The sequence below is a fragment of the Cervus canadensis genome, chromosome 9 (genome assembly GCF_019320065.1).
Source record: "Cervus canadensis isolate Bull #8, Minnesota chromosome 9, ASM1932006v1, whole genome shotgun sequence".
NCBI lineage: Eukaryota > Metazoa > Chordata > Mammalia > Artiodactyla > Cervidae > Cervus > Cervus canadensis.
In genome coordinates this window covers 69,724,136-69,749,084 of record NC_057394.1, presented here as the reverse complement: position 1 = coordinate 69,749,084, position 24,949 = coordinate 69,724,136, and the positions used below count along the sequence as shown (strand labels likewise).

At 42.3% G+C, this 24,949-nt stretch overlaps 1 protein-coding gene across 2 annotated transcripts in view; it reads right to left on the bottom strand.

Moving 5' to 3' along the window:
* The window catches only part of VPS36 (vacuolar protein sorting 36 homolog), a 29,597-nt gene extending 10,297 nt beyond the window's left edge, over positions 1-19,300 (bottom strand). The window contains exons 1-6 of one of the 2 annotated variants that reach the window (XM_043477951.1): positions 19,057-19,300; positions 11,808-11,876; positions 10,701-10,771; positions 7,001-7,115; positions 5,437-5,526; positions 4,615-4,701 (exon numbers count right to left, since the gene is read on the bottom strand). In XM_043477951.1, the coding sequence (XP_043333886.1) occupies positions 4,615-4,701; positions 5,437-5,526; positions 7,001-7,115; positions 10,701-10,771; positions 11,808-11,876; positions 19,057-19,152 (528 nt within the window). In that variant the 5' untranslated portion in view covers positions 19,153-19,300. Of the gene's footprint in view, positions 1-4,614; positions 4,702-5,436; positions 5,527-7,000; positions 7,116-10,700; positions 10,772-11,807; positions 11,877-18,517; positions 19,012-19,056 lie in introns of those variants that run through there. The other variant, XM_043477953.1, reaches the window with a different exon arrangement.
* Between the last annotated feature and the right edge of the window lie 5,649 nt (positions 19,301-24,949).

Here is a 24,949-nt window from a genome sequence, read left to right as displayed (position 1 = left end):
GAAAGCTCTTTCAATCCACTGAACAGTGGTCCACGGGTTCAGCCTGGCTGGTGCCCATTTTAATGACAAGACGGAACATATTCCCCATCTGCAGAAAGATTTTGCTAAAAGAATAGAGTGCTGTGTACAATTCTTATGGTCAACTCACTGGGCTGCTACCGAAAACAAAGGGGAACGAATGTGCACACACCTAACAGGAATTTCCTCAGATAAACAAAAGGCTTAAACACTGGATTCTTATCAGCAGCGGCCAGCAGATGCAGGAAACCTTTTGTGGGAAACTTTGGGCAACGGCCCTGAAACTAAGGCTATTCGAATGTTTAAATGGAGGGCAAATCACATACCAACCTCATTTTCAAATAAAATTAAAATGCAGACACTTTACACACTTAGACTTTTACTTTGCATATACAGTTACTAGATTTCTTTTACCTAAGTGAAAAGACAACATTTCTAAATTTTTATATGGTAAGTCATTTTATTTACTGTATTATATTTTCATAGAAAAAGTCTGCTGAAAATAATGGTAATTCTACATAGAATACACAAATTAACCCTTAATGTGTCCATAAAAAATAAATACAAATATTTTAGTACTTTGGAAGAAGTACCTATAAAAAATTCTAGGTAATTAAAAAGCATAATTAAAAGCGTCCTCACTTCTATTTCTATTATTATTCTAAAATTGGGTATTAGCGTTGAACATGTTATTCGCTCAGTCGTGTCTGACTTTTTGTGACCCCATGGACTGTAGCCCACCAGCTCCTTTGTCCATGGAATTTTCCAGGCAAGAATACTAGAGTGGTTTGCCACTTCCTACTCCAGGGGATCTTCCCAATTCAGGGATCAAACCCACATCCCCTTGTGTCTCCTGCGTTGGCAGGCGGGTTCTTTACCACTTCGCCACCTGGGAAGCAGAGCAAGGACCATCTGGGGAAGAAATCAGTAACCTGCACAAGAGCCCAATGCTTGTGTAGACTCCTCTGACTATGCAACTCCATGAAAACCACACTGAAGTGGAATAATAGTTTGTAAGTTAAGAAAGACGCTATTCTGAACACCAAGTTAGTATGGCAGCTATAGTATCAGGAATATTGATAATGCAGAATTGGTTCATTGCTCCATGCCACCTCCAAGTGTCACACAGAAGGATGACTACAAAAGCCACCACAAGAGGACAATGATAGCACCTTCCGGGTGGTAGAGAGTGCTCGTGACGTAGCAGACCACACTTGTCTGCAAGTCAGGAAACCCGAGTTCTCATAACCCTGGTTCCAAGTCTCGTCACCAGCCCTGAGATGATTCCCTCTCTGGACAGTAAGAAGCCCTCTCACGAGAAAATGTTGGAATTTTATGGGACTAGAGGATTCTGGGAAGATGGGGGCTGTGGCAGCATCGTTTTTGAATCTCTCCAAATCCCACCATGAAAATGGGACAACGAGATCTCAAAACCTCTAAGACCCACTGGCAGCATATGCGAAGAAGCTGAGTGGAGATCTCCACAAGAACCCCAAGATGCAAGCTAGTGGGGACAAGCCACCGAGAGCCCCAAGAGCTGCCTGATCTTAACAGTGAGGCAGAGAGAGAAAAGGGAAGCAACAGAGCAGCTGACGGACCTGAGGAGAGGAGACCCTGAACCAGCCAGCAGGCATCTCTCGAGAGCGGACGGGCAACCTGAGGTCAGGGGCTGAAATGGGGAGAGCTCTGCCCATTCGGCAGTGGGTGGGGGCAAGGGGTCCTCGGGCAGGGCTGAAGCAGCCTGTAAACTCTGGAAAGGGACCCCCCACACCCCCAGGCTTCCCGGCCAGGACAGGAGCCCACACGGGAGAAACTACTGAGACAGGAATCAAAACCTGAGTGAGGCAGGGATAACAGAGGAAGGGGAAAAGAGGCAGCTAAACAGGGGTGGGTACGGGGCCAGGAAACCACGGACGGCAAGGCGCCTCCCTTGTGCACCCTGCATGAACAGAACACAAGGGTGAGCTCTGTGGAGGAGGAGAGGCCGCCCTGAGCTAGGCCTGCCTCTAAAAATTCAGGGACACCAATTTCACGTGAAAATTAGCAAGAGCAAAGTATCAAGGTCAAATCCCACACAAGGTCATCACAAGAAAAAAAGAAAATCAGGAGCGAATAATATTACAGATAATGAAAGAAAGTCAGAAAGACACGTTCACGGATCGGATCAAAAATTAACCTTCGGTTTCAAAGCGAGCTGATAGATGTTAAGAAAATGATAGAAGTTGTGAAAGAACGACATAAATCAGGAATGAATTTTTTTAAATCATTTTTTAAATAAAGCCTATACTAGGGACTTCCCTGTTGGTCCAGGGGTTAAAGCTCTGTGCTTCCAATGCAAGGGGACCAAGTTTGATCCCTGGTCAGAGAACTAAGATCCCACATCTGGCAGGCCATGTGATGTGGCCAAAAATAAATAAATAAAATGAAAAGTTAAAGAAAAAAAGTTCATACTACTAGATGAACACAAGAGGAATAAACACAACAGATAATATCTTAAGAGAAGCAACAGGTGAAAAAGAGGACATTTTTCTAAAATAAAAAAGCTAGAAAGGGTGGGAAAGAAAGTCACAAAGAGTGAAGACTGGCAATAAAGCTGCAACATACAGCTAATAGGAGTCTCAGAAGGAAAAAATACCAAAGCAATTATTGAAAATTATAGAAAAACTTCTCTGAAATGAAAAGAAAACATGTCTGAAACCAAATACTGAAAGCATACTGTGTCCCTGAGAAGGACAATCCGGAATGACTAACACTTAGACATTCTAATAAAATGACAAAAGCTTGATTTTTTTTTTTAAAAAAAAAAGACATCTGTTGAGCATCTAGAAAAATTAGCAAGTGACTTTAAAGAACGGAGAATATCAGGTTTTCACTATTCTGGCGGCAACACTTCATGTCAGACAAAAAAGTGAAAGTCACACATTGAAGGCACTCAGGAAAGAAAATGTGAGCCAAGGACTGTAAATCCAGCAAAACTGACCTTCATGGACAAGGAACACAGAGATGCCAGAATTCAGGGAATATTTTTCCCTTGAGCACTTTCTGAAATATCTATGAGAGGATGAGCGTCAGACAACAGAAATGAACAGAGGGAAGTGAACGTAGGGACTGGGGGTATCACACACAGTTACTTGCATGAATGAGACTGAATAACAGGGGACATGGAAGAGGGTACATGGTGGCTGAATGCACAGACAGAGTATTAACAGATACAGCACACCTATGTTTATCATTTGGGAAGAAAGGGAAGAACATATACAAATATATATATATATATATATATATATATATATATACTTTTTAACTGTTTTAGTAATTCTTCGCTAGTGTAGTCCTGAATTTGAATAAGAAGCATCAGTGTGACCTCTTCAGGCACTTTTACTTAAAAAAAATCCTAGCTTTTTCCAGTGGAAAGGGCTACAAATAAAGATCAACTCAATAAAGATGCAAATTTCTACCAGGCAGATTATGGTTTTGAAATACTACTTCTCCTTAAAAGAAACTTTGACTGATACAAGTATCTGGTAACTATTTGCAGTTTAGACTTTATTTGATTGAGGTAAATCTCTGAAATTCTATGAATAGCACTCATCAACAGAATTTTACTTACAAACTATTGTAAAAATTTTTTAAATTACTTCATAAAATCATTTCATAAAAATGCAAGACCATTTTCATATAAACATGGGAAAACTGATGCTCTGTGTTAGATGTATTAACTGACTGTCCAAATCTAACGCAACTGCTCACTTTTTAAACTAGAGTTCCTTCCCGTTTACTTGCTGCTGCTGCTGCTAAGTTGCTTCAGTCGTGTCCGACTCGGTGCGACCCCATAGACGGCAGCCCACCAGGCTCTCCCGTCCCTGGGATTCTCCAGGCAAGAACACTGGAGTGGGTTGCCATTTCCTTCTTCAATGCGTGAAAGTGAAAAGTGAAAGTGAAGTTGCTCAGTCGTGTCTGACTCTTCACGACTCCATGGACTGCAGCCCACCAGGCTCCTCCATCCATGGGATTTTCCAGGCAAGAGTACTGGAGTGGGCTGCCATTCCCTTCTCCTCCCCTTTACTTGAATTTCCTCAAATATGATGAGGTTTCAGAAACACTAAAGTGCACGCTGCTCTCCTAGAAGACGTAATAAGCTGGTCTGAACCACTCTTTCTACCTCTGTGCCTCGTCCGAGTGGTCCTCAGGGCAGAAGCGGGTGGTGTCCAGTCAGGCTCAAGGGCTGCAAATAGCATTCGCCCCTGAACTAAGTTAACCAAACATTCAAAATAATTATACACGGGACCTTGAATTCATTAGGAGTACCATCCAGTCAATTCCACCTAGACTTTAAAATATATGCACAATAATTCATGATGTTTTCTAACATCACAAAATCAAGCTGTATTTCTTTTTCACTCCTTTCTGGAAAACGTTTTAAAAACACATTTGGGCTTAATTATGCCAACCTGAAGGAGACCCATTAAATGGAAACTGTGTGGCTTCAGGCAAACTATATTCCAGTACACAGAATGGAGGCAGTCACAGCTGTATCCGAAAGAATAAACAAGATGGCTGAACAAGACAGCTGACAGGAACTTGGGTAAGAATTACCTCAGAAATGTTTTTGTCAGTTTCTTTTCTTTTTTCTTCCAGCTTCCTTTCAATACCTACGATTCCTACAGCCCTTATTCTTCCTGGCTAAAAAACAAAAGTAGAGAATAAAACGTCCCACATGGGAAGAACACACGCTTTTGTAACCCCACCACATAGAGTGTTCAGTGGCGAGACAGGACTCACAAAGAAAAACAGCATACGATTACACTCAGTTTCCTTTCAAAACGTTTGTCGGTTTATGGCTACACGTAATGACCTTCAACTCATTATAAATAAAAACTGAACGTAACAATGGATGGCATATTTTACTCTGTATTTCAGGTATAAATTAAATTTCCTCTTCATTTTTGTTCTCTGGCAAGTCATCATGTATGTATCAGATACTTAATAGGGTCTCAAATGTGCAAAAAATTAAAGAGTTAAAATTCTGGTACTTGATAGTTATTATACAAGCTACTTTTACACATTTGAGTGTCTGTCCAGAGTTGGTGGTTAATGAGACTGGCCTGGAAAATGTCACCCTGTAGTACTACTGTCTGTTCTCTCAGATGCCACACTAATTATGAAGAACAGAATGCCGGAAGATGGAATCTAACTTCTGCCACCCTGAAATTACATTGGTAAGTAGTTAATCATGTGTTATTTCCAAGTGTCTACTGTCTATAGAGAACTAAGTCAGGTTCTGTGAAAATAAGGTTCTAATTAAAACATCATTATTTTGCTTCTGGCAAGCTCTACAATCAGAGGACTCTTTTTCCTTTAATGAAGATGCAAAGACAGAGAAGAAAACACTGGATTAGGAAACAGTTAAGAAAATACCTGGGGTCCTCGATTTGTTTGTAACGACTGGGAAACGGGCATATTCTCCCACCTTCGCTGTGTCATCTCCTCCGATAGACGCCTGTAAAACTGTTACGCACATACAAACACTTTATTTTAGTTTTTTAAATTTGTTTAATTATTTTTAATTGAAGGACAATTGCCTTACAACACTGTGCTGGATTCTGCCATACATCAACATGAATCAGCCACAGGTATACATATGTCCCCTCCCTCTTGAAACCTCCCTCCCACCTCCCAACCATCCCACCCCTCTAGGTTGCCACAGAGCCCCGAGCTCAGCTCCCTGCGTCACACAGCAAATTTCCATGGCCTATCTAATTTTACATCTGGTAGTGCATATGTTTCAATGCTACTCTCTCAATTTGTCCCACCCTCTCCTTCCCCCACTGGGTCCACAAGTCTGCATTTCCACTACTGCCCTGCAAATAGGTTCATCAGTACCACCTTCCAAGATTCCATATATATGTGTTAATACACAATACTGAATCAGGCAGGCTGTGGCATCCTCATACACATCATTACTTAGCATTTGTTTAGTTGAGAGGTCTGTTCGGTCATTTGTGACAAGCCTAGAATTCTCAGAGACATCAAAGGAAATCAAAGGAAGTTCTTTTCTTGGATCGACTTCAGAAAACACAAAGAAAAAAAAAAAAAAAGAAGGAACTGACCTTCTACATAAAGTGAACTATTCTCAACAAAGAGATGAGTGACAATGAAATAAATAGACTGACTTTAAACAATCCTGCATGTGTGGATTGTTTTCGATCCATACTGAAATTGACCCAGTGCCAAGAAAAATACACAACCATTATCCATGAAGGAAGCAGAGAATAATTTGTCTAGTTAAAATGTGAAGCCAGATATTAGGGCCAAAACATGCCTATGCTCGTAAAAAAACAAAAACAAAAAAACTGTATCTTTCAGCTACAGTGAGAATGACTTGAGTTAGTCACCTCAATTTGCTCAGAGCCTGTGGATCGAGAGCACTGGGTCAGATGCTATAAAGAAAAAGAATATAAATACTTTATGATCTTGGTGGGGAGATAAACACAGGCCTTTCAATGTCTAAAGAATATTTACATATCAACTTATTAGCCAGAACATATAAGCCATGATACCGTGGAATAAGAACTTACAACTGTTAGATTTGTATAGAGTTAATAAAGGTAGACTTCCTGGTGTAAGGCTGGTGAACTTTCAGGCACAGAGGAAGTTACACATTTCACTGCATCATCCTCTGTCCCTTCATCCAAACAAATTACAGCACCGAACACTTCACTAGTCACCTAGCGCCACGACTTAGCTCATTTCCAGCCTCCGATCTTTCCTGTTCCCACATCCACCTGCTTCCTGTTCCCACTGGAACCTAAACTTCGTATTTTTCACTGATCAGGTTTAAGAGATGATAAAAATTTTATTGGAAAGATATGGTGAAAACTGGTAGGTTGAGCAATACTGCCTTCCATCCTACAAACAAACAACAACCAAAATTCATACAAATGCCTTTTTCTAGTTCAGTTTTATTCATAAGGAGACTTACCTCAATCTGGCCATGTTCCTTGAAGGAGAGCTTGATGTAGGAGTTCTTACTGCTCTGGAACGGGCCAGGTTCTTTGTTAGAAGCAGCTGGGTGAAGATGAACCACTATTTTGGCACTAAAGAAAGAGCAGATGGAATGTATTTAATTGCCTTTTAAGAATCACTAATTTGGCAGCTTCCTTGGTGGTCCAGTGGCTAAGAATCCACCATGCAACGAAGGGGAGACGGGTTTGATCCCTGGTCCGGGAAGATCCCACATGCCGCAGAGCAACTAAGCCCGTGTACCACAACTACTGCTCCTGTGCCCTGGAGCCCAGAAGCACAAACTCCTGAAGCCCACGTGCCCCACAGCCTGTGCTCTGCAACCAGAGAAGCCACCGTGGTAAGCCCCCACTCACCCCAGCTAGAGAAAGCCCACATGCAGCAATGAAGACCCCGTGCAGCCAAAAAAAAGAAACAAAACACTAATTCTATTTTTGTAACTTTTAACGTATTTCAGATCACTTAAAAAATTCACGTAGAAACAAAGAACATCCTGAAAGGAATCTTTTCAAAGCCTATATCAGTTCAGTATTAATGAACCTCTTAAAAATCTCTCTACTTAAAACATACATGCCATGCACTAAAAAATTCAAGTTACCAGCTCTATAGACTAAATAAAAATATGGTTTTAGGAAATAAGTTCAAAATAAACTTGCAGAATGTGGGGTGGTTTATGATACTGGTTGACAATCAGGTTTTCCACCCACAGAGTCATCACCAAAGGTGACCAGGGGGCTGATCATCTCTGCCAAGGCATACGACCGGATTCATTTGAAAACAAAATGTGAAAACTTATCTGTGTAAAACTGGCCAGCTGACATTTTATTAAAACTCCATCCAAAACTAACATTCCACAGTGTCATTTTTGGAAAATGCCACTCAATCAATGGCATGATTTAGAGAGATATCCTGCAGCAAAAACAATTCTCAAAACGCTGCTGCCCCAGGATCACAAACTGCCATGATCTTTATGACAACTGCTATCTTCTATGCCATGAAAAACACCACTGTATTTGTTCAGTTCTATGTCTTTTTCCCCCCCAACCAGCCCAATAAACAATCTCCTATCAACATGAGCAAAACTGAAAAACTCAAAGTATCTTGCATAACTAGCTTAGACCTTTTTCTCTGTGATCACATTATATTGGGTTGGCCACAACGTGCGTTCAAGTTTTCCCATAACATCTTCTAGAAAAACCAGAACAAACTTTTGGGCCAACACAAGGGATACACCGATTACGCAGTATTACTTTGTTTAGACCCATAGAGCTGCCTAAATATCATCCTAAAATTGAACCACCACGTGTGGGACCTCCTTGATGTCACAAATGCTTTGGTTAGTGAACTGGGGCTAGGCGTGGACGGACTCTCCATTGTTCCTTCTTGGGGAACATCTTTAAGTGAAGAGAGCAAATAAAACCGTGTAAGCAGAACCCCAAGACTGTTTGAAATGAACTGTCAGGGAAACAACCTATGACAATTAGGATCAGTTCAGTGAGCACACGCACCATACAACCGTTAAAACTAAAAAACCTGGAGCCCTATCAGGACTTTTCAAAGGAAACTCAGTGAAAAGCTAAAAGATGATACAAAATGAAGTGTAAACAAAGTCAGCATAAAAAGATTCATGGAAATTCCCTGCCAGTCCAGTGGTTAGGACTCTGTGCTCTCACTGCTGAGGGACTGGGTTCTTTGACTGAAGGATCTAACTACATGAAATCTAAAGATAAGCCCAGGTAGGGAAAAAACTCCTTACCAGCAGTATTTGTTTGCAAGTGGTCCTCAATTGCATGCACCCAAGTATATATAAGCCAAAATGTCTTATATACTTGAATAAACAGAAACGTTTTAACCTGTGGCTTTAAACCAGGGTGACTACATCTCCTGGTTTGCCTGGGGACAGTCCTGTTTTTTATACTTGCCTGGTTTAATGATAAGTAGGGTCCCCTATTATTCTAATAAATCTCCCAGTTTGGACAATAACTCTTGTGACGCTCTATTCAACACTGATGCCTGAAAAAGTTGAAGCTGAAAAACTTACGGTCAACTAGAATTAGGAGTCAGTCAGGCATTTTTCTCAGATGGGTCATTTCTGGTCTGAAATACCGAGTGAGAGATGCTATTGTTGTTCAGTCATTAAGTCATGGAGACTCTCTGTGCCTCCCTGGTCTGCACCAAGCCAGGCTCCTCTGTACTCCACCATCTCCCAGAGTTTGCTCAAACTCATGTCCATTGAGTTGGTGATGCTATCCTACCATCTCATCCTCTGTCGTCCCCTTCTCCTCCTGCCTTCAACCTTTTGCAGCACCAGGGTCTTTTCCAAGGAGTCAGCTCTTCGCATCAGGTGACCATGAGAGATACACAGACGCTTAAAAGCAAATGTCCGGGGAGTTCCCTGGTGGTCCAGTGGTTGGGACTTTGCACTTTCACTGCCAGGGGACTGGGTTCAATCCCTGGTCGAGGAACTAAGATCCTGCAAGCCGTGTGTCAGGACAAAAAAAAAATCCAACTGTCTATGAAAATATATTCAGTGACAGCGGACCCACACTTATTTATTATGACCTGAGGATACCACAATAACCTTAGTACTTGATTCATGCTTTAAGAATGACTTCCATTTACCAATGAGTTTAAAGCAGGATAACATCTTTTTGTAAACATAGATATTTTCCCCCAGTTTTGAGATATAACTGACATACAACACTAGAAGTTCAAGGTGTAGAGCATTAACGATTTGACTTACACACATCATGAAACCATTACCAGTGTAAATTCAGTGAACATCCAATACAAAATTAAAGAAATAGAAAAAAGAATTTTTTTCCCTTGTGAGGAGAACTCAGGATTTACTCTCTCGACAACTCTCATATATAGTGTACAGCAGTGGTAATTACATTTATCATGTCGTACATCACATCCCTATTGCTTATTTATCTTATTACTGGAAGTCTGTGGTTTTTGACCACTTTCATCAAATTTTCCCTTCCCTCCCTGCCCCACCTCTGGCAACCACAAATCTGATCTCTTTTTCCATGAATTTAGTTGTTTTTGAAGTGTAACTGACCTCCAAGACTATGTTAGTTTCTGTTACACAATAGACAGGTTTGATGTTTCTATACATTTCAAAATCATCCCATGATAAGTCTAGTTATTATATGAAAGTGAAAGTTGCTCAGTTGTATCCAACTCTTTGCCAACCCATAGACTGTAGCCCGCCAGGCTCTGTCCATGGAATTCTCCAGGCAAGAATACTGAAGTGGTTACCATGCCCTTTTCCAGAGATCTTCCTGATCCAGGGATCAAACCCAGGTCTCCCACACTGCAAGCAAACTCTTTACCATTTGAGCTACTCAGGAGTCTGCCTATTATATGACACCGTACAAAGATATGACCTAATTTTTTACTACATTCCCCACACTGTCCCTTTCATACCCATGACTCAATTATTTTGTAACTGGAAGTTTATGCCTCTTAACCTTCCTCACCTATTTCTCTATTCCCCCAGGACAAGACTTTCTCAAGTTAAACACAATCAACAGATTTGTTCACACACAGGCTGTCACGGCCATGACTGACTGGGCAATGACACAACCAAGTTAATGAGGATGGCTTGATGAGAAATGCTTTTGTGCATAAAGACAGTCATATACAGACCTTACCTTTTTCCAATTCCAGCTGCCTGTTCTTCAATGAACACAATTTGGGAAAGAGGAATGGCCATGCAGCATTCCTGGGAGGGAATCAAGAGAAAACAGGATCCATAAGATTCCTCAGAAATCCTTGTTTTATAACTTTATGGGGTGTGTGGCAGGTTGAGAAACTTACGATCAACTAGAAATAGGAATAAAGTTCTATAATGACTTTTCATTTCTTTATGAATAATTGGCATTGAATAGGTCTAAATGATAGCCATATTAGCTTCCTTCCATGATAATAAAAAAAACTATACTAAGAATAATTTATAAATACATGGCTTGAGGACAGCTATCCCTCCAAAAAATGCTTATTTCTTTAAAAAGAATTAGGCAAATTACCAGATCTGAGGCATGCATTATCAACAAGGGCAGTATCACCACCAAGGGGGAAAAAACTGGTTCTTGCAGGGCAAAAAGAGCCAGAATTTGCAGTGGTTAGTGACCTTCCCAAAAGCCTCAGTACGGTACACAGTTTACCTGTAGAACTAAAATTTCATGGGGTTGGGGCCATGTTGTGTTGCTTCTTTTACAAGACAGAAACTTACACACAGATACACACACACACACACTTTCAAGTTAAAGCTCTTTGAAATAAAGATGTCAGGTCTATACATATAACTGAGTCCTCTCCTCCTAGAGGTGCAAAAACGGTGCGGGAGGGGGTCTCTCCTCTTGCTGAGGGACCCAGAGGCAGTTCCCCTCACCATCTAGGTGGAAGCATGCACTTAGCAGCAGGCGTCCTCCTCCTGTTTCTCAACAACAATCAGGGAGACTGAGTTGCTTTAAGGACTGCTGACACTCGAATGTGGGGGAGGATCTGATTTGGGCTTAAAACCCAGGAGTCACCACGACTCTCTATAAAGTAATTACCATCTGTTTCAGGGTTGAATGAGAGGCTAAACCTTAACTCCTCTACCTGCGCCCCATGGAGAGAGACCATGGGACACACTCTTCTGACATCTGAAAGCAAAAATTTATCGCATCTACTTATAGTTTGGCCAGAAAGAAAAAATGAAAGAAAAGAAATTAGTGACTTAAAACCTAGAACTGATGCAAATAATTCAAACTTACATGATTCTTTTGATCTCTCCAAATTAGACGGTGCGTACTAAGAAGGAGGGTCCCGGGATCAAATTTTATCTAGAAAAACAAGATCATCACAAAACATTAATAACACATCACACAACACACACACACACAAATTCTTTATGGCAAAAATCATCAAGAGCAAAGATGGCAGACTGGAAGAAACGGTGGTAACTCACATCAGAGACAAACATGTATGTCTCCTTAATATATAAATACTCTTACAAATCAGTAAGAAAATATTCTATAACCCATTAAGACAAATGGGTAAAGACTATGAACAGAAAGTTCACAGAAAAGGAACTACAAATGACTCTTAAACACATTAACTGATGGTTCACCTCACTGATGATAAGAAAAAGGCAAATTGAGATGGACACACTTTCCACCCATGAGACTGGCAGAGGTTCAAAAGTTCGGTAACAGTGAGCTGCTGAAACGCTGGGAAAATAAGCATTTGCACATATCGCTGGTGGGCAGTACATTATCATCTGTCAAAAATATAAATACACCAATCCTTTGATCCAATCAATACCCTTCTAGAAATCTATCCCACCGATGAATTTACACATGTGTACAAGGTTACTCATTGTTCTTTAAAAGCAAAAGATAGGAAACAATTTAAATGTCCATCGACAGAGAAATGCACATCCACACAAGGAATGACAATTTTGCCATTAAAAAGAATGAGGAGACTCTTTATGTATTTATTGTATTTGATAAACTCTAAGATGCCATTAATTATAAGCTACATCTGGCTTCCAGAGTTCTTAAAATGTGTGTGGCGGGGGAGAAGGGGGTTTAGGGGAACGTACATTTAGAATTAACGAAATATGGTAAATTCTCTACATAGATTAAGTGAAAAAAGCAAAGTTTCAGAACTTTGTATGCATAGTATAAGTTGATACTTTAAAAGGGAAAAGACTGTATTTTACACAAACACCTGTGTATGACATATATGCATGACTCTAGAATGAAGCACTGGGGACTTCTGAGGGGGAACTGGGGGACAAAGTCTCCCTCCTAGAATGGGAGGCAGACTTGTAACTTTTTATTTTTTATTATGGGATCGTGTCATTTACGCAAAATATAAATGTTAAAATTTTTTTAAAACTATAATACAATCACAAAAAAGCCAGCTAGGTCTTTAGGACCAAACTTTTAATCCTCATAATTTGCTACTATGTACTGGAAATATTTTGCAAAGTCAGACATGACTGAGTGACTAACGTACAGGGTGGGTTCTTGATATGCACTGTAAATTATACAAATAAGCAAATTTTGGAGTTGGAACCCAAAAAGACTGAAAAGCCAAACCTCTTCATTTCTGTTGAAAGCAAGAGAAACATTGAAAGCTTCTATTCACTCTAATTGCTAGAGAGTAGACTTGGCCATAGGTAGGACATGCTCATATCCTTTTGAGGAGCAGTTATTTCAAAAGATATAAGCTCGATCCTATTTATAAAATAGAAACTCAAAGGAAAGGATTTTAGTAAGGGTCCAGATTATTACAAATAATAAATATTTTGAGTTTAAAATACTGTGGTTAAAAATGTATATCAAGTAAATAACCAATTAGAACATTATTATATATCATTCTTAAGTAAAAATATTCATAAATGTACTTATATAGGCACTTGACAATGTATTACAAGATACTCCTGATATTAATAAAGAAGAAAGCAACACACATAGCATGGTTACCCACACACGTGCACAATCACACAGACAGAATGTGTCAAAAGTAATTGTTTATGGGTAAAGGAACACTGATTATCTCAGGCTACTTCTTTCAGCTTACCCATCTTTAACAACTTTATTATTCATCTAATAAGAAAAGACAAAGGAATTTGTTACAGGCATATATGACTTCATGCAACTCTGAAATGTATATAAGTTATTTTTTATTAAATCAAACATAAGCAGAAACACTCTTTTTGCCAGAAGTCTTTTTCTAACACATGGAATTCTCCAGGCAAGAATACTGGAGTGAGTTGCCATTGCCTTCTCCAGGGGATCTTTCCAACCCAGGATCAAACCTGGGTCTTCTGCATTGCAGGCAGATTCTTGACCATCTGAGCCACCAGGGGCTTCTTCTAATACATAACCAATACTTTTTAACATGAGTTTTAAAAAATGGGGTTTTTAAGAGTAAATGGTAAGCACATTTTAAAGAGTAATGGGGTTTTTAAGAGTAATGATTTTCTAAGAGTTACACTGACTATATTACTAATATCTTAACATTAGTGATTTTAAATAATATGGTTAACAAGCATGCATGAGAAGAAACCTGCTGTACTGCCTGGCTGAAGACACTCTGAGAGAGATTACTCCACCAAGCACTTCAGCACCTCAGAGAAGTAACATCTGAAGTAACACATACACATTCCTGGCACTTATTTTGGTCTGGCTATGAATGTTTTGGTTAATGTGGCATACACAAAACCAAATGATTGAGTTCAAGCTATTTTTAAAAATCTCTTTTTTGCCAATGAGTAAGACTACCCTTTCCCAGAAGCAGGTATTTTGTCAACTTGAGAGTACCTGATGCCACATTACATAGCATAACTAAATAGTCCTGATTAAGAAACTGCACCTTATCTGTCTGAAATCCAAGCATAAGGCTGTGAGTTTAAAGCTGAAGCCAGAGGACGTTTCATTACTATGGGGTGAACAATGTGCACACGTAATGCGTAAAGCGTTGCTGCTATTAGTGAGGACATTGTGTAATAATCGTTGGCTTCAGGGATTGCAAGGGATTATGAGCTCAAGCCCACAGACAAGTTCAGGCTGGTTTGTGCTTACCACTCAGAGCTAGAATAATTTCAACTACTTAAAAGTTAGTAGTTAAAATAACTTGGGCATTTGCTGAATAAGCTCTTACTGTTTTGATTTAACATTTCTCTGTCATAAAAGTAATATGCTGTTGAAAAAAATTTTTTAAGTCTGAAAACAAAAATGAAATCATTCATAATTAGACTAGCCAGGATGTGTGGATATAAACTTAAAATGAGGCCATGATATTTATAATTTTATAACTTGCTTTTTTCACTTAGCAGCCTATTGTTAGTCATTCCTCAAGCTGGTTAGGGCATGTCATATTTAATTAACCAAGCCCCATAGTGGACATGCAGATTGCCTCCAATTTTTCCCTATACTGCAGAATAAGAAATTATATATATATGCTGTGTGCTCTGTAAGTTGCTTTAGTCATGTCTGACTCTTTGTGACCCCGTGGACTGTAGCTTGTCAGGCTCCTCTGTCCATGGGATTCTCCAGGCAAGAATATTGGAATGGATTGCCATGCTCTCCTCCAGGGGAACTTCCCAACCCAGGGATCAAACCCTCGTCTCTTATATCTCCTGCATTGGCAGGTGGGTTCTTAACCACTAGTGCTACCTGGGAAGCCTATATCTATCTATCTATATATCTATCTATATAGAGAGATATGTCTATATCTATCTATACATATAATATTGCTGACATGCACATGTGCATTCATTATAGTTTTTATAGTTTTATGCATCTCTATTTCCCAAGGGTAAATTCCTAAAATTTAGGAAGATCAAACCAGTCAATCCTGCAGGAAACCAGTTCTGAATATTCATTGGAAGGACTGATGCTGAAGCTGAAACTCCAATACTTTGGCCACCTGATGCGAAGAACTGACTCACTGGAAAAGACCCTGATGCTGAGAAAGACTGAAGGCAGGAGGAGAAGGGGACGACAGAGAATGAGATAGTTGGATGGCATCACCGACTCCATGGACATGAGTTTGAGCAAATTTTGGGAGTTGGTGATGGACAGAGAAGACTGGCATGCTGCAGTCCATGGGGTCGCAAAGAGTCGGACACAACTGAGCGACTGAACTGAACTGAAATTCCTAAAAAGTGAAATAGCCAGCTTAAGAAAATACATTTTCTAAATCTTCTAGTATAAGCTGGCAACTTGCCACGTTACACACCACTAACCTTCTTACATTACTTTTAGCTGAGGCTAACAGACGCTTCTGTGAATTGAAACAAATGACCTGTCTACAATGCTTACGAAAACAATACATTATCTGGTCATAAGGGGCCCATGAAAACTGTGCCTGTGTAAACAAGCAAAAGGCACCTGGGCAGTGGAAAGAGCAATGGTCTGGCTCCACCATTACCAACTGTGTGACCTTGGACAGGCTGCAGTTTTCTCAACCACCCACTAGGATCTCGGCGTCCTCATTTTCAGAGGATACGCTATTTCATAAACATGTTGCATGTGGAAGATACACATTACGTGACAGAAAGGGGCTGGCACTGGTGACTGCTGTTTTTGAAGCGCTCCAGCACCCTGAACAAAGCACAGGCTCTGGGAATCTGATCAGCAGAGATTTAACCCCTGGCTCTGTGGTAAATCAGGTTCAATCCCTGGGTCGGGAAGATCCCCTGGAGAAGGAAATGGCAACCCACTCCAGTATTCTTGCCTGGAGAATCCCATGGACAGAGGAGCCTGGCCGCTTATAGTCCATAAGGTCCCAAAGAGTCGGACAGAACTGAGCACACACGCTTCTGGTAATCTACTTCGGTGGATCTGAGAGTTCTCTTCTCATTCAGTAAAATAGTCACCTCATATGCCCATTGAGAGGATTAAATTATGAAAAGCTTCTGGCACATAGTAGGTACTATGTTTATTCAAGGTTTGCTTGTTTTAATGTGTTTCACACTCACAAAGAGCCAGGAGACACATGGTTGAATAGAGAGCATCCACTGGTCTTAGCCCTGCACCCGCTGGCTGGGGGAATGGGTTGAGGGCAAAGCTGAGAAGGCCGGGAGGTCTGCACGGCAGCGCTGAGATCAGGGGCCCAGTGAGGGATTCTGAAAGGGCCCCTGCTCGCATATGCAAGCTGATGTGCAGCTTCCTGGAATCCTCAGACCACAGGCCATCTGGACACCTTCCAGCAGAGTGAGGAAGCCAGGACACAAGACTGCCCCTGGGACTCAGTCTGGCCTCAGGTGATACTCGAAAAGGCTCAGCAAGCGACTGAGTAGATCTGGCCTGGGGACCACAGTGCCTTAGAGCTCTGCTTCGACTCCAAGACATGTATACCCCTCCCGCAGCACCCCCAGCTTGCAGAACAGTCAAGAATTCTTGACTAACAACAAGGACCTATTATATAGCACAGAGAACTATATATCTCATAATAACCTCATTGGAAAAGACCCTGATGCTGGGAAAGATTGAGGGCAGGAGGAGAAGGAGGCGACAGAGGATGAGATGGGTGGATGGCATCATCAACTCAATGGATATGAATTTGAGCAAACTCTGGGAGATGGTGAAGGACAGGGAGGCCTCGAATGCTGCAGTCCATGGGGTCACAAAGAATCTGACATGACTGAGCAAGTGAACAACAAATAACCTGTAATGGAAAAGAATCTGAAGAATATATATATAAAACAATTGAATCACTTTGCCGCACACCTGAAACTGACACAGTATTATAAATTAACTAAACTTCAGTAACAAGAATAGGTTATTTAAAAAAAAACAAAAAAGAACTGACTTAAATCAAAAGGCTAAACTAAATTTTTCCCATAACTTTTTTCTTAATCCTCGGATACCTATATCTACTTGTCCCGAAAACAAGCAGAAATATAAATAAATAAAGGAAAAACTAAAATTTGCTGATTCAGCAATGGTTTTTTTTTCATATTCAACTACTAATAGTTTTGATTTTTTATTGTTTTAAAGATATTATAGTTATATTGTGTGTTAGCCAAGATGTCTCTAATTTGCATATTGGAATAGGTAGAACAACATTGTGGTGATCCGCAAAAGGAAGACTGCCATCAGGGGGTTGACTTTGGAGCTATGTTTGAAGACCAGTTGTGTGGGGAAGTTCCAATCCCCTAAGGTAGGAGAGGTTGATTAAGCTTTCCAGTCACCACAGCTCCAAATGTGGAACCTCGGTTTACAAAAACAAAAACATTTAGCTAATCATGTCAACCAAACGACGCAAACCCAATTTGAGATCAAGTTCATTCAAGTACTGAAGCAGTAAAAAGAGTTGTTGTTTTAGTCCATACCCAGTGTCTGCCTCTGCGACCCCAGGGACTGTAGCCCGCCAGGCTCCTCTGTCCATGGGATCCTCCAGGCAAGAATACTGGAGTGGATTGCCATTCCCTTCTCCAGGGGAATCTTCCTGACCCAGGGATCGAACCCGTGTCTCCTGCATTGGCAGGTGGATTCTTAACCAGCTGAGCCAAGGAGGAAGCCAGTAAACAGTTTCTAAGTCCAAACAAACAAACAAAAGATCTCGACCCAATAATGGAAACATGCAAAAATGCCCTCCAGGAGGGAGGTTGCCGGGGTCCCCAGGCATGTCAGCGGTGCCTCGGGTGGCTGTGTAAGCCCCGCCCTGGAAGGAAGGACGCCTCAGGCTACTCTCAAGTACAGACCGGAAAAGCTCTGGGTCAGGCAACGAGTTCCAAAGTACAAGAGGAAGTTTCTCTCTAAGGAAACTGCAAGGAAAGAGAAGGTAGCAGGTGAAAACTTCTGGAAACTAAAAATGCTGATGAGCAAATTTTTTCCCCTTAATTCCATCTCATACATTTCATTCAGAACAGGATGATCGTTCGTAGTATGACGGTAGTCTCCAGTGAATGTTAACGCGTCCGTGAAACACAGGTAATATTTCTCCTTGCCATCTGCAAACACACCTCTTATGGTTTACGCTTGGATTACCAGGCACGGCCTGTTCCATCACTCGACACAACAATCAAACCTCCTTTCCAACGTCTCTCCCGGACCACGAGCAATCAACACACACAGAGCCTCTGGCCGAGGCGTCCCAGGAGAGGCGGGCTTTTCTCTTCGGAAATCCTTTCCGTTCGCCCCGCTCCCGCTACGGCCGGGACCGCCCTGTCCCCCGGGCTCCCCCAGGTCCCGGCGCCCGAAGCCACGCCCGGTTCGGGAGCGCAGGACCCGGCGGCCTCGGGACAAAGGCGGAACCGGCCTGGCCGCCGCGATCGGGGGCGAGGACTCGGGGTTCCCTGCCCGCTTCCGCCGTGCCGCCCGGAGCGGGGGTTTCTCCCCGGGCTGGGAGAGGGGCGCCGCCCGCGCGCTCCCCCCGGGAGCCGTTCCCGAGTCGGGCCGGAGCCCGGCGCCGGGCGGGCGTGGACGGCGGGGGCGGCGCCGATCGGCGAGGCCAGCCGGGGAGCTGAGGTCGCGGACGAGGCCCGGCCGGCCGCCGCCCTACCTTCTCCTCGCCGTCGTAGATGCGCACCCCCCGCTGCTGGATCACCAGCGTCTCGTTGATCTCCAGGAGGCCGCTGGTCCACACGAAGCGGTCCATGGCCGCCGCCTGGCCGGCCTCCGCCGCTCGCCCGCGCTGGCGCTCCGGGACGGCGAGCGGAGCCGCCGGGCAGCCTGCGGCGCCCCCTGGCGGCGGGCGGGGCGGAGGCCGGCGGGTGGCAGCTGTCTGGCCCCGGAGTCCTGCGGAGCGCGCGCGGCCCCAGGGGCACTCGGGGACGTGGAGACGTGCTTGGTGCGCCCCCTGGCGGTCCATTGGCCACAGTCCCGGTGGGATCGTCCACCCCATCCTTTGTCCTTTTTGAGTCGCTCAGTCGTGTCGGACTCTGCGACCCCATGGACTGCAGCACGCCAGGCTTCCCTGTCCTTCACCATCTCCCGGAGCTTGCTCAAACTCGTCTCCATCGAGTCGGTGATGCCATCCAACCATCTCGTCCTTTGTCGTCCCCTTCTCCTCCTGCCTTCAATCTCTCCCAGCATCAGGGTCTTTCCTAATGAGTCGGCTCTTCGCAGCCGGCGGCCGAAGTATTGGAGCTTCAGCTTCAGTCCTTCCAATGAATATTCAGGATTGATTTCCTTTAGGATTGACTGGTTTGATATGCTTGCAGTCCAAGGGACTCTCAAGAGTCTTTGTTCTCAGCCACGAACCCAGAGATTACAAGAGACTTTTAGGGAGCCCAGAACGCAGCTTGGACTTCCTGATTGTACACTATTCCTGCATATTTGTGCCGTTTTCTTGTCACTTCCCAGCATGCTGCCGTGTTCATTAAAGCCTGTCATTGACAACTTTTTTCCCAGATGAATATTTATGACCCGATTTGTTTTCACACAGCTTCAATCAATATGTAAGTACTATTATGTAAAAAAAGAAAAAAAAAAGTACTATTTTGTGCCCCACTTTTTTTCTCAATTAAAATCCTTTTCATTTAAACATTTCCAGTATTAACACAGACTTCACAGATTTACTCTAGATAGTATTTCAGGACTATACAGATCTATTATAATTTACCTGTGGATGGGTCTCTGCAAACTAGTCCCTGACTGCCACTCCCACCTGCTGGGCCTTGGCTGCCATCCCTTTCATTTCTTTCTCTATCTTGCATTATAAATGAAGCACCTGTATTTGTACTTCTACAACTGATATGTATTTTCCCCTTTAGGATTATTTTCTTAGAGTGTCTTCCCAAAGTAGGATGACTGCTTTTAAGAGTTTGAACCCATGTTTCGCAAACCTGCTACATATTGGGAACTTCTTGAGGCAGGACGTAGTACCACCAGCAAATTGTTCTTCATCTAAGCCAAGTTACCCTGGCTACATTAGATATTATCGTTTTTGTTATTTTTTTGCCACTTGACCATTTATTATTATTTTAATTAATTTACTTTAATTGGAGGATAATTACAGTGTTGTGTTGGTTTTGGCCATATATCAACATGAATCAGCCACAGGTATAGATGTGTCCCCCACATCCTGAACCCCTCTCCCACCTCCCTCCCCTCTATTCTTGTTTCTTCTTTTCACTTGCCGATGAGACAATTTCTCAATACCTTTTAATCAAAAGATGATCTTTGTCCTGAAGAGTGGCTAACAGTGTGGACAACTCCTGCTCAGGAGCTGCAGAATATTCATTTACACCAAAGCATACAGGTCAGGGGAGGAAGGGGTGTGGAGAAAGAGATGGAGAAGGAGCTGCTTGCTGGTGAGATAGGGAGACAACCAGGGGGGTGTGGGGTTCTGGAAGCCAAGAGAAGAGGGGGTACTGCGAGGAGGAAAGCTAGGCTGTGACAATTCTGCTGATGAGGCAGGTGCTGGGGGACTGATCCCGGCTTTTCTCACGTGGACATATTGGTGGCCTTGGCAGGAGTGGTCCAATGGGATGGTGGAAGAAAAAAATCTTCATGATCTGATTTTAAAAGAGAAAAAGAGGAGGGGACTTATAGACAGGGAGCATAGATGATCGATCCTTTTGAGGAATTTTGCTGCCAAGAAAAGCAAAGAAATGGGTTGGTTTCTTTGCTCAAAAACAGAAGGGGAAGTGAGATTGCGTGAGAGTTGGGCTGGTTTTTGTTGTTATTGTTTTGGCCTTGCTTTGCACCATGTGGGATCTTAGGTCCCTGACGGGGGATCGAACTTCTGCCCCTGCAGTGCCGCACAGAGTCCTAACCACTGGATTGTCAGGGAATTCTCAGAGTCCAGATCATTTCTTGATGCCCTTCCCAGTGATAAATTATATGATTTGAGTTTCTGGAAGATACAGTTTGGCTCATTACAACAAAATGCTTTATCCTATTTGGAAATTTCAACATGGGAAAGGACTGCCTCTGAAATCATCGATTTCTTTTCCAGGCTGTGCGTGAGCATCAGCTACTGGAGACCCTAAGAGTGACACAAACTCGGATTGAACATCTGCAAGTCTCATAAAAGATGATTTTCAGAACCCTGTGCAAATGAATGTGAAAACTTGGGCTGGGAGACCATGAACGTTCAAATTAACCCCAGAAAAGGATTTTTAAAGCCTAAAATTGGGAAAGTTATCAAAGAGTTAGCAAAAAAAGAAAACCAGAAAACACTTCAGGTCCAAACAGATTCACAGGTGAATTCTTTAAAACCTGGACAGAAAAAAATAATTCTTTTAGCAGTTAAAGTTTTCCAGAGCATAAAAAAAGAAAGTTTCCAAATTCTGTTTGTGAAGCCAGAAAAACACTAATCCCAAAACTCAACAAAAATACCACAAGAATCTATACAAAAAAACAGTCACATTAGTATGAATGCAAAAATTTATATTAAAATATTATTAATAGCAAAAATAAACAGAATAGTAAAAGAATGACAGTGCAATTCAAGTGCAGTTTATCCAAGGAGTACAAATACAATTCAATATTAGGAAAACTATTATTAAAATTTAACCCATTGAATATGTGTATATATATGGCTGAGGCTTCCCACGTGGCACTAGTGGTAAAGAACCCGCCTCCCAATGCAGGAAACACAAGAGACTCAGGTTCGATCCCTGGGTCGGGAAGATCCGCGGGAGTAGGAAGTGGCAACCCACTCCAGTATTCTTGCCTGGAGAATCCCATGGACAGAGGAACCTGGTGGGCTACAGTCCCTGGGGCCCCAAAGGATCAGAGCACACACAGCACATGTATATGGCTGAGTCCCTTCACCCTTCACCTGAAACTATCGAATTTGTTAACTGTCTATACTTCAACATAAAATAAAAAGTTTTTTAAAAAGTTAACAAAAAATTTAACCCACTGATAGACCACAGAAGAAAATTAAATGATCATCAAAGAAATTGTAAAAGACATTTGATGCAATTCAACACTAAGACTCTTGTCCAAAAATGCGGTTGAGCACAAGTTCCTTCCTTCCTTCCTCTCTTTTGGGTTCTTTTATTTATTTAGGTATAATTTATATACAATAAAACTTACCAGTTTTTAAATATGCAATTTCATGAGTTTTAACTACCAATACATATGTGTGTGTGTGTGTGTGTGTGTGTGTGTGTGTGTAGCCATTATGCAGAGAATATTACCATCACACCAGAAAGTTGCCTTGGATCCCTTTGTATTCAAATCCCCCCACACATACTTCCTGGCCTCTAAGAATCACTGATCTGCTTTTTTATCACTATTGTCTTGCCTTTTCTAGAATTTCATATAAATGAAATTATAAGGTGTGTAGTCCTTTGTATCTGACTTCTTAAACATAATGTCCTGTTTTTGAGATGCATCCATTGTCAGATAGAAAATACATATTGGTCTCTGCCCCAGGTACCTGGCATAGAACTGAAACCCTAGTAAATTCCATAGTGATGACAGCAATAGGAGTATATCTTGTTCTAATCAGAGGACTCTGGGTGGGCTCCTGGATGGCTCTTGAATGAGGGCTGATCACCAGAAAGACCAAGCCATGAATGGAAGCTTGAAAATTTCAGCCCTTCTACTTAGTTTCAAAACATTTCCATCACTTCAAAGTAAAGCCCCTAACACGTTGTCTGTCCTAATTTCCCTCTGACTCCAGTTCTTGGCAGCCCCCAATCTGGGTTATGTCTCTTTGCGACCCCTTGGACTGTAGCCTGCCAGGCTCCTCTATCCATGAAATTCTCCAGGCAAGAATACTGGAGTGGGTAGCCATTCCCTTCTTCAGGGGATCTGCCCAACCCAAGGATCAAACCCCGGTCTCCTGCATTGCAGGCAGATTCTTTACCGTCTGAGCCACCAGGGAAGCCCTATGTCTCTATGGATTTATCTGTTCTGGATATTTTATGTAAACGGAATCATACCATGTATGTGACTTTTTGTGGCTAGCTTCTTTCATTTAGCATAATGCTTTGGAGGGTCGAGTCACTCTTTAACTGTTCTATTTTGTTAAACTGTTTTCTGCCACTTAATGGGAATCCCTGGTGACCCAACCTGTCCAGTGAAACTTTAGTAAATAATCAACAATATTCACAGTAATATCTAAACAGCAGTGAGGTCTTAGGGCTGGTGATGGTGCTGTTTGACTGTTGGTTCTCCCAAAGATGGCCTTAAGTGTAGGCAAAGTTACACTAAAAATGGGATATTTCATCAAGAAAAAAACAAAACAAAACTACAAAATATCCCAAACTAACCTCCCAAACTAATTTAGAAAGATTCTAGCATAAAATGCCTGAAGGAAAAAAAGCAGAGAAAGATGGGAAAAACTGACCACAGTTGACAGCCATCTGTGGAGGCCCTCTAACATGGGCAGGGAAGATTGGAATTACATCTTCCTGTCTCTTTCTTCACCTTTAAAATCTGGCTGAAACATTCCAGCCAAACCTAGGTTCAGTGATCAAGCAAGGCAGAGAAAAGGTATGATCACTGTACTCAAAACCAGAAAGGCACAGCCCAGAACTCTCTCTCTCCACCCACTCCTCATCATTCAGAAAACCATCTAGGTCTAAATTATTTCATTTTGTCTCATCCATTAGGTGTTTGTGAGTGTTTTATGAAGTTAATATTTTTGGATGAGGACTGAAAGATTATGGCAGCACACTTAAACGTACAAATACACAAAATGCCTATGAGAAACGCTGGTTTTGCCTTCACAGGATTATAAAACAAGGGTTTATCCTCATTTTAAACTTTTCTCTTTCTCTCCTCTTTTTCTGATAATTGTGTAGTACATCTGATAACTGTGTAGTACAGAGGAAAAAGTGAAAGAAAAGTGTTAGTCGTTCAGTGGTGTCCAATTCTTTGCGACCCCTTGGGCTGTGGCCGGCCAGGCTCCTCTGTCCATGGCATTTTTAGGCAAGAGTACTGGAGTGAGTTGCCATTTCCTTCTCCAGGGAATCTTCTCAGGGATGGAACCTGCGTCTCTTGCATTGCAGGAAGAGTAGACCCTCATTTCAGTTCCTCTTTGCAATCTGTGCCAACGTGGACATGTAACTACTGAGCCTGATAACTTCCCACTTCAGGGTGGTGATGCGGCAATGAATATTTGTGAAAGGGAAATACACACGCTCTGGGTACAGCAGTGGACACTTACAACCCTCAGTAAACACACCAGACAACACTTTTCTCCTCTGCCTTCCTCAATGCAGTGTGAGCGTCTAAAGAAGAGCTCTATCTGCTACCGAGCAGAGACGTAGCAGGCCGACTCCTCTCACATGGCCAAGTCCAAGCCCAAGCCCAACCCCATGCACGCTGTTTAGGTTTGAAAACCCACGGACTCAGTCCAGAGCGGTCCTAACCGAAGTCGAGAGCCGCAAGCCCCGCCTCTGCAACCGTAGCTCAGGCCACGCCCCTCCGCGCCCATTGGCTCGTTCAATTCACGCCGAGCACCAATGGGCGGCCGCGCTGTCTAAGGC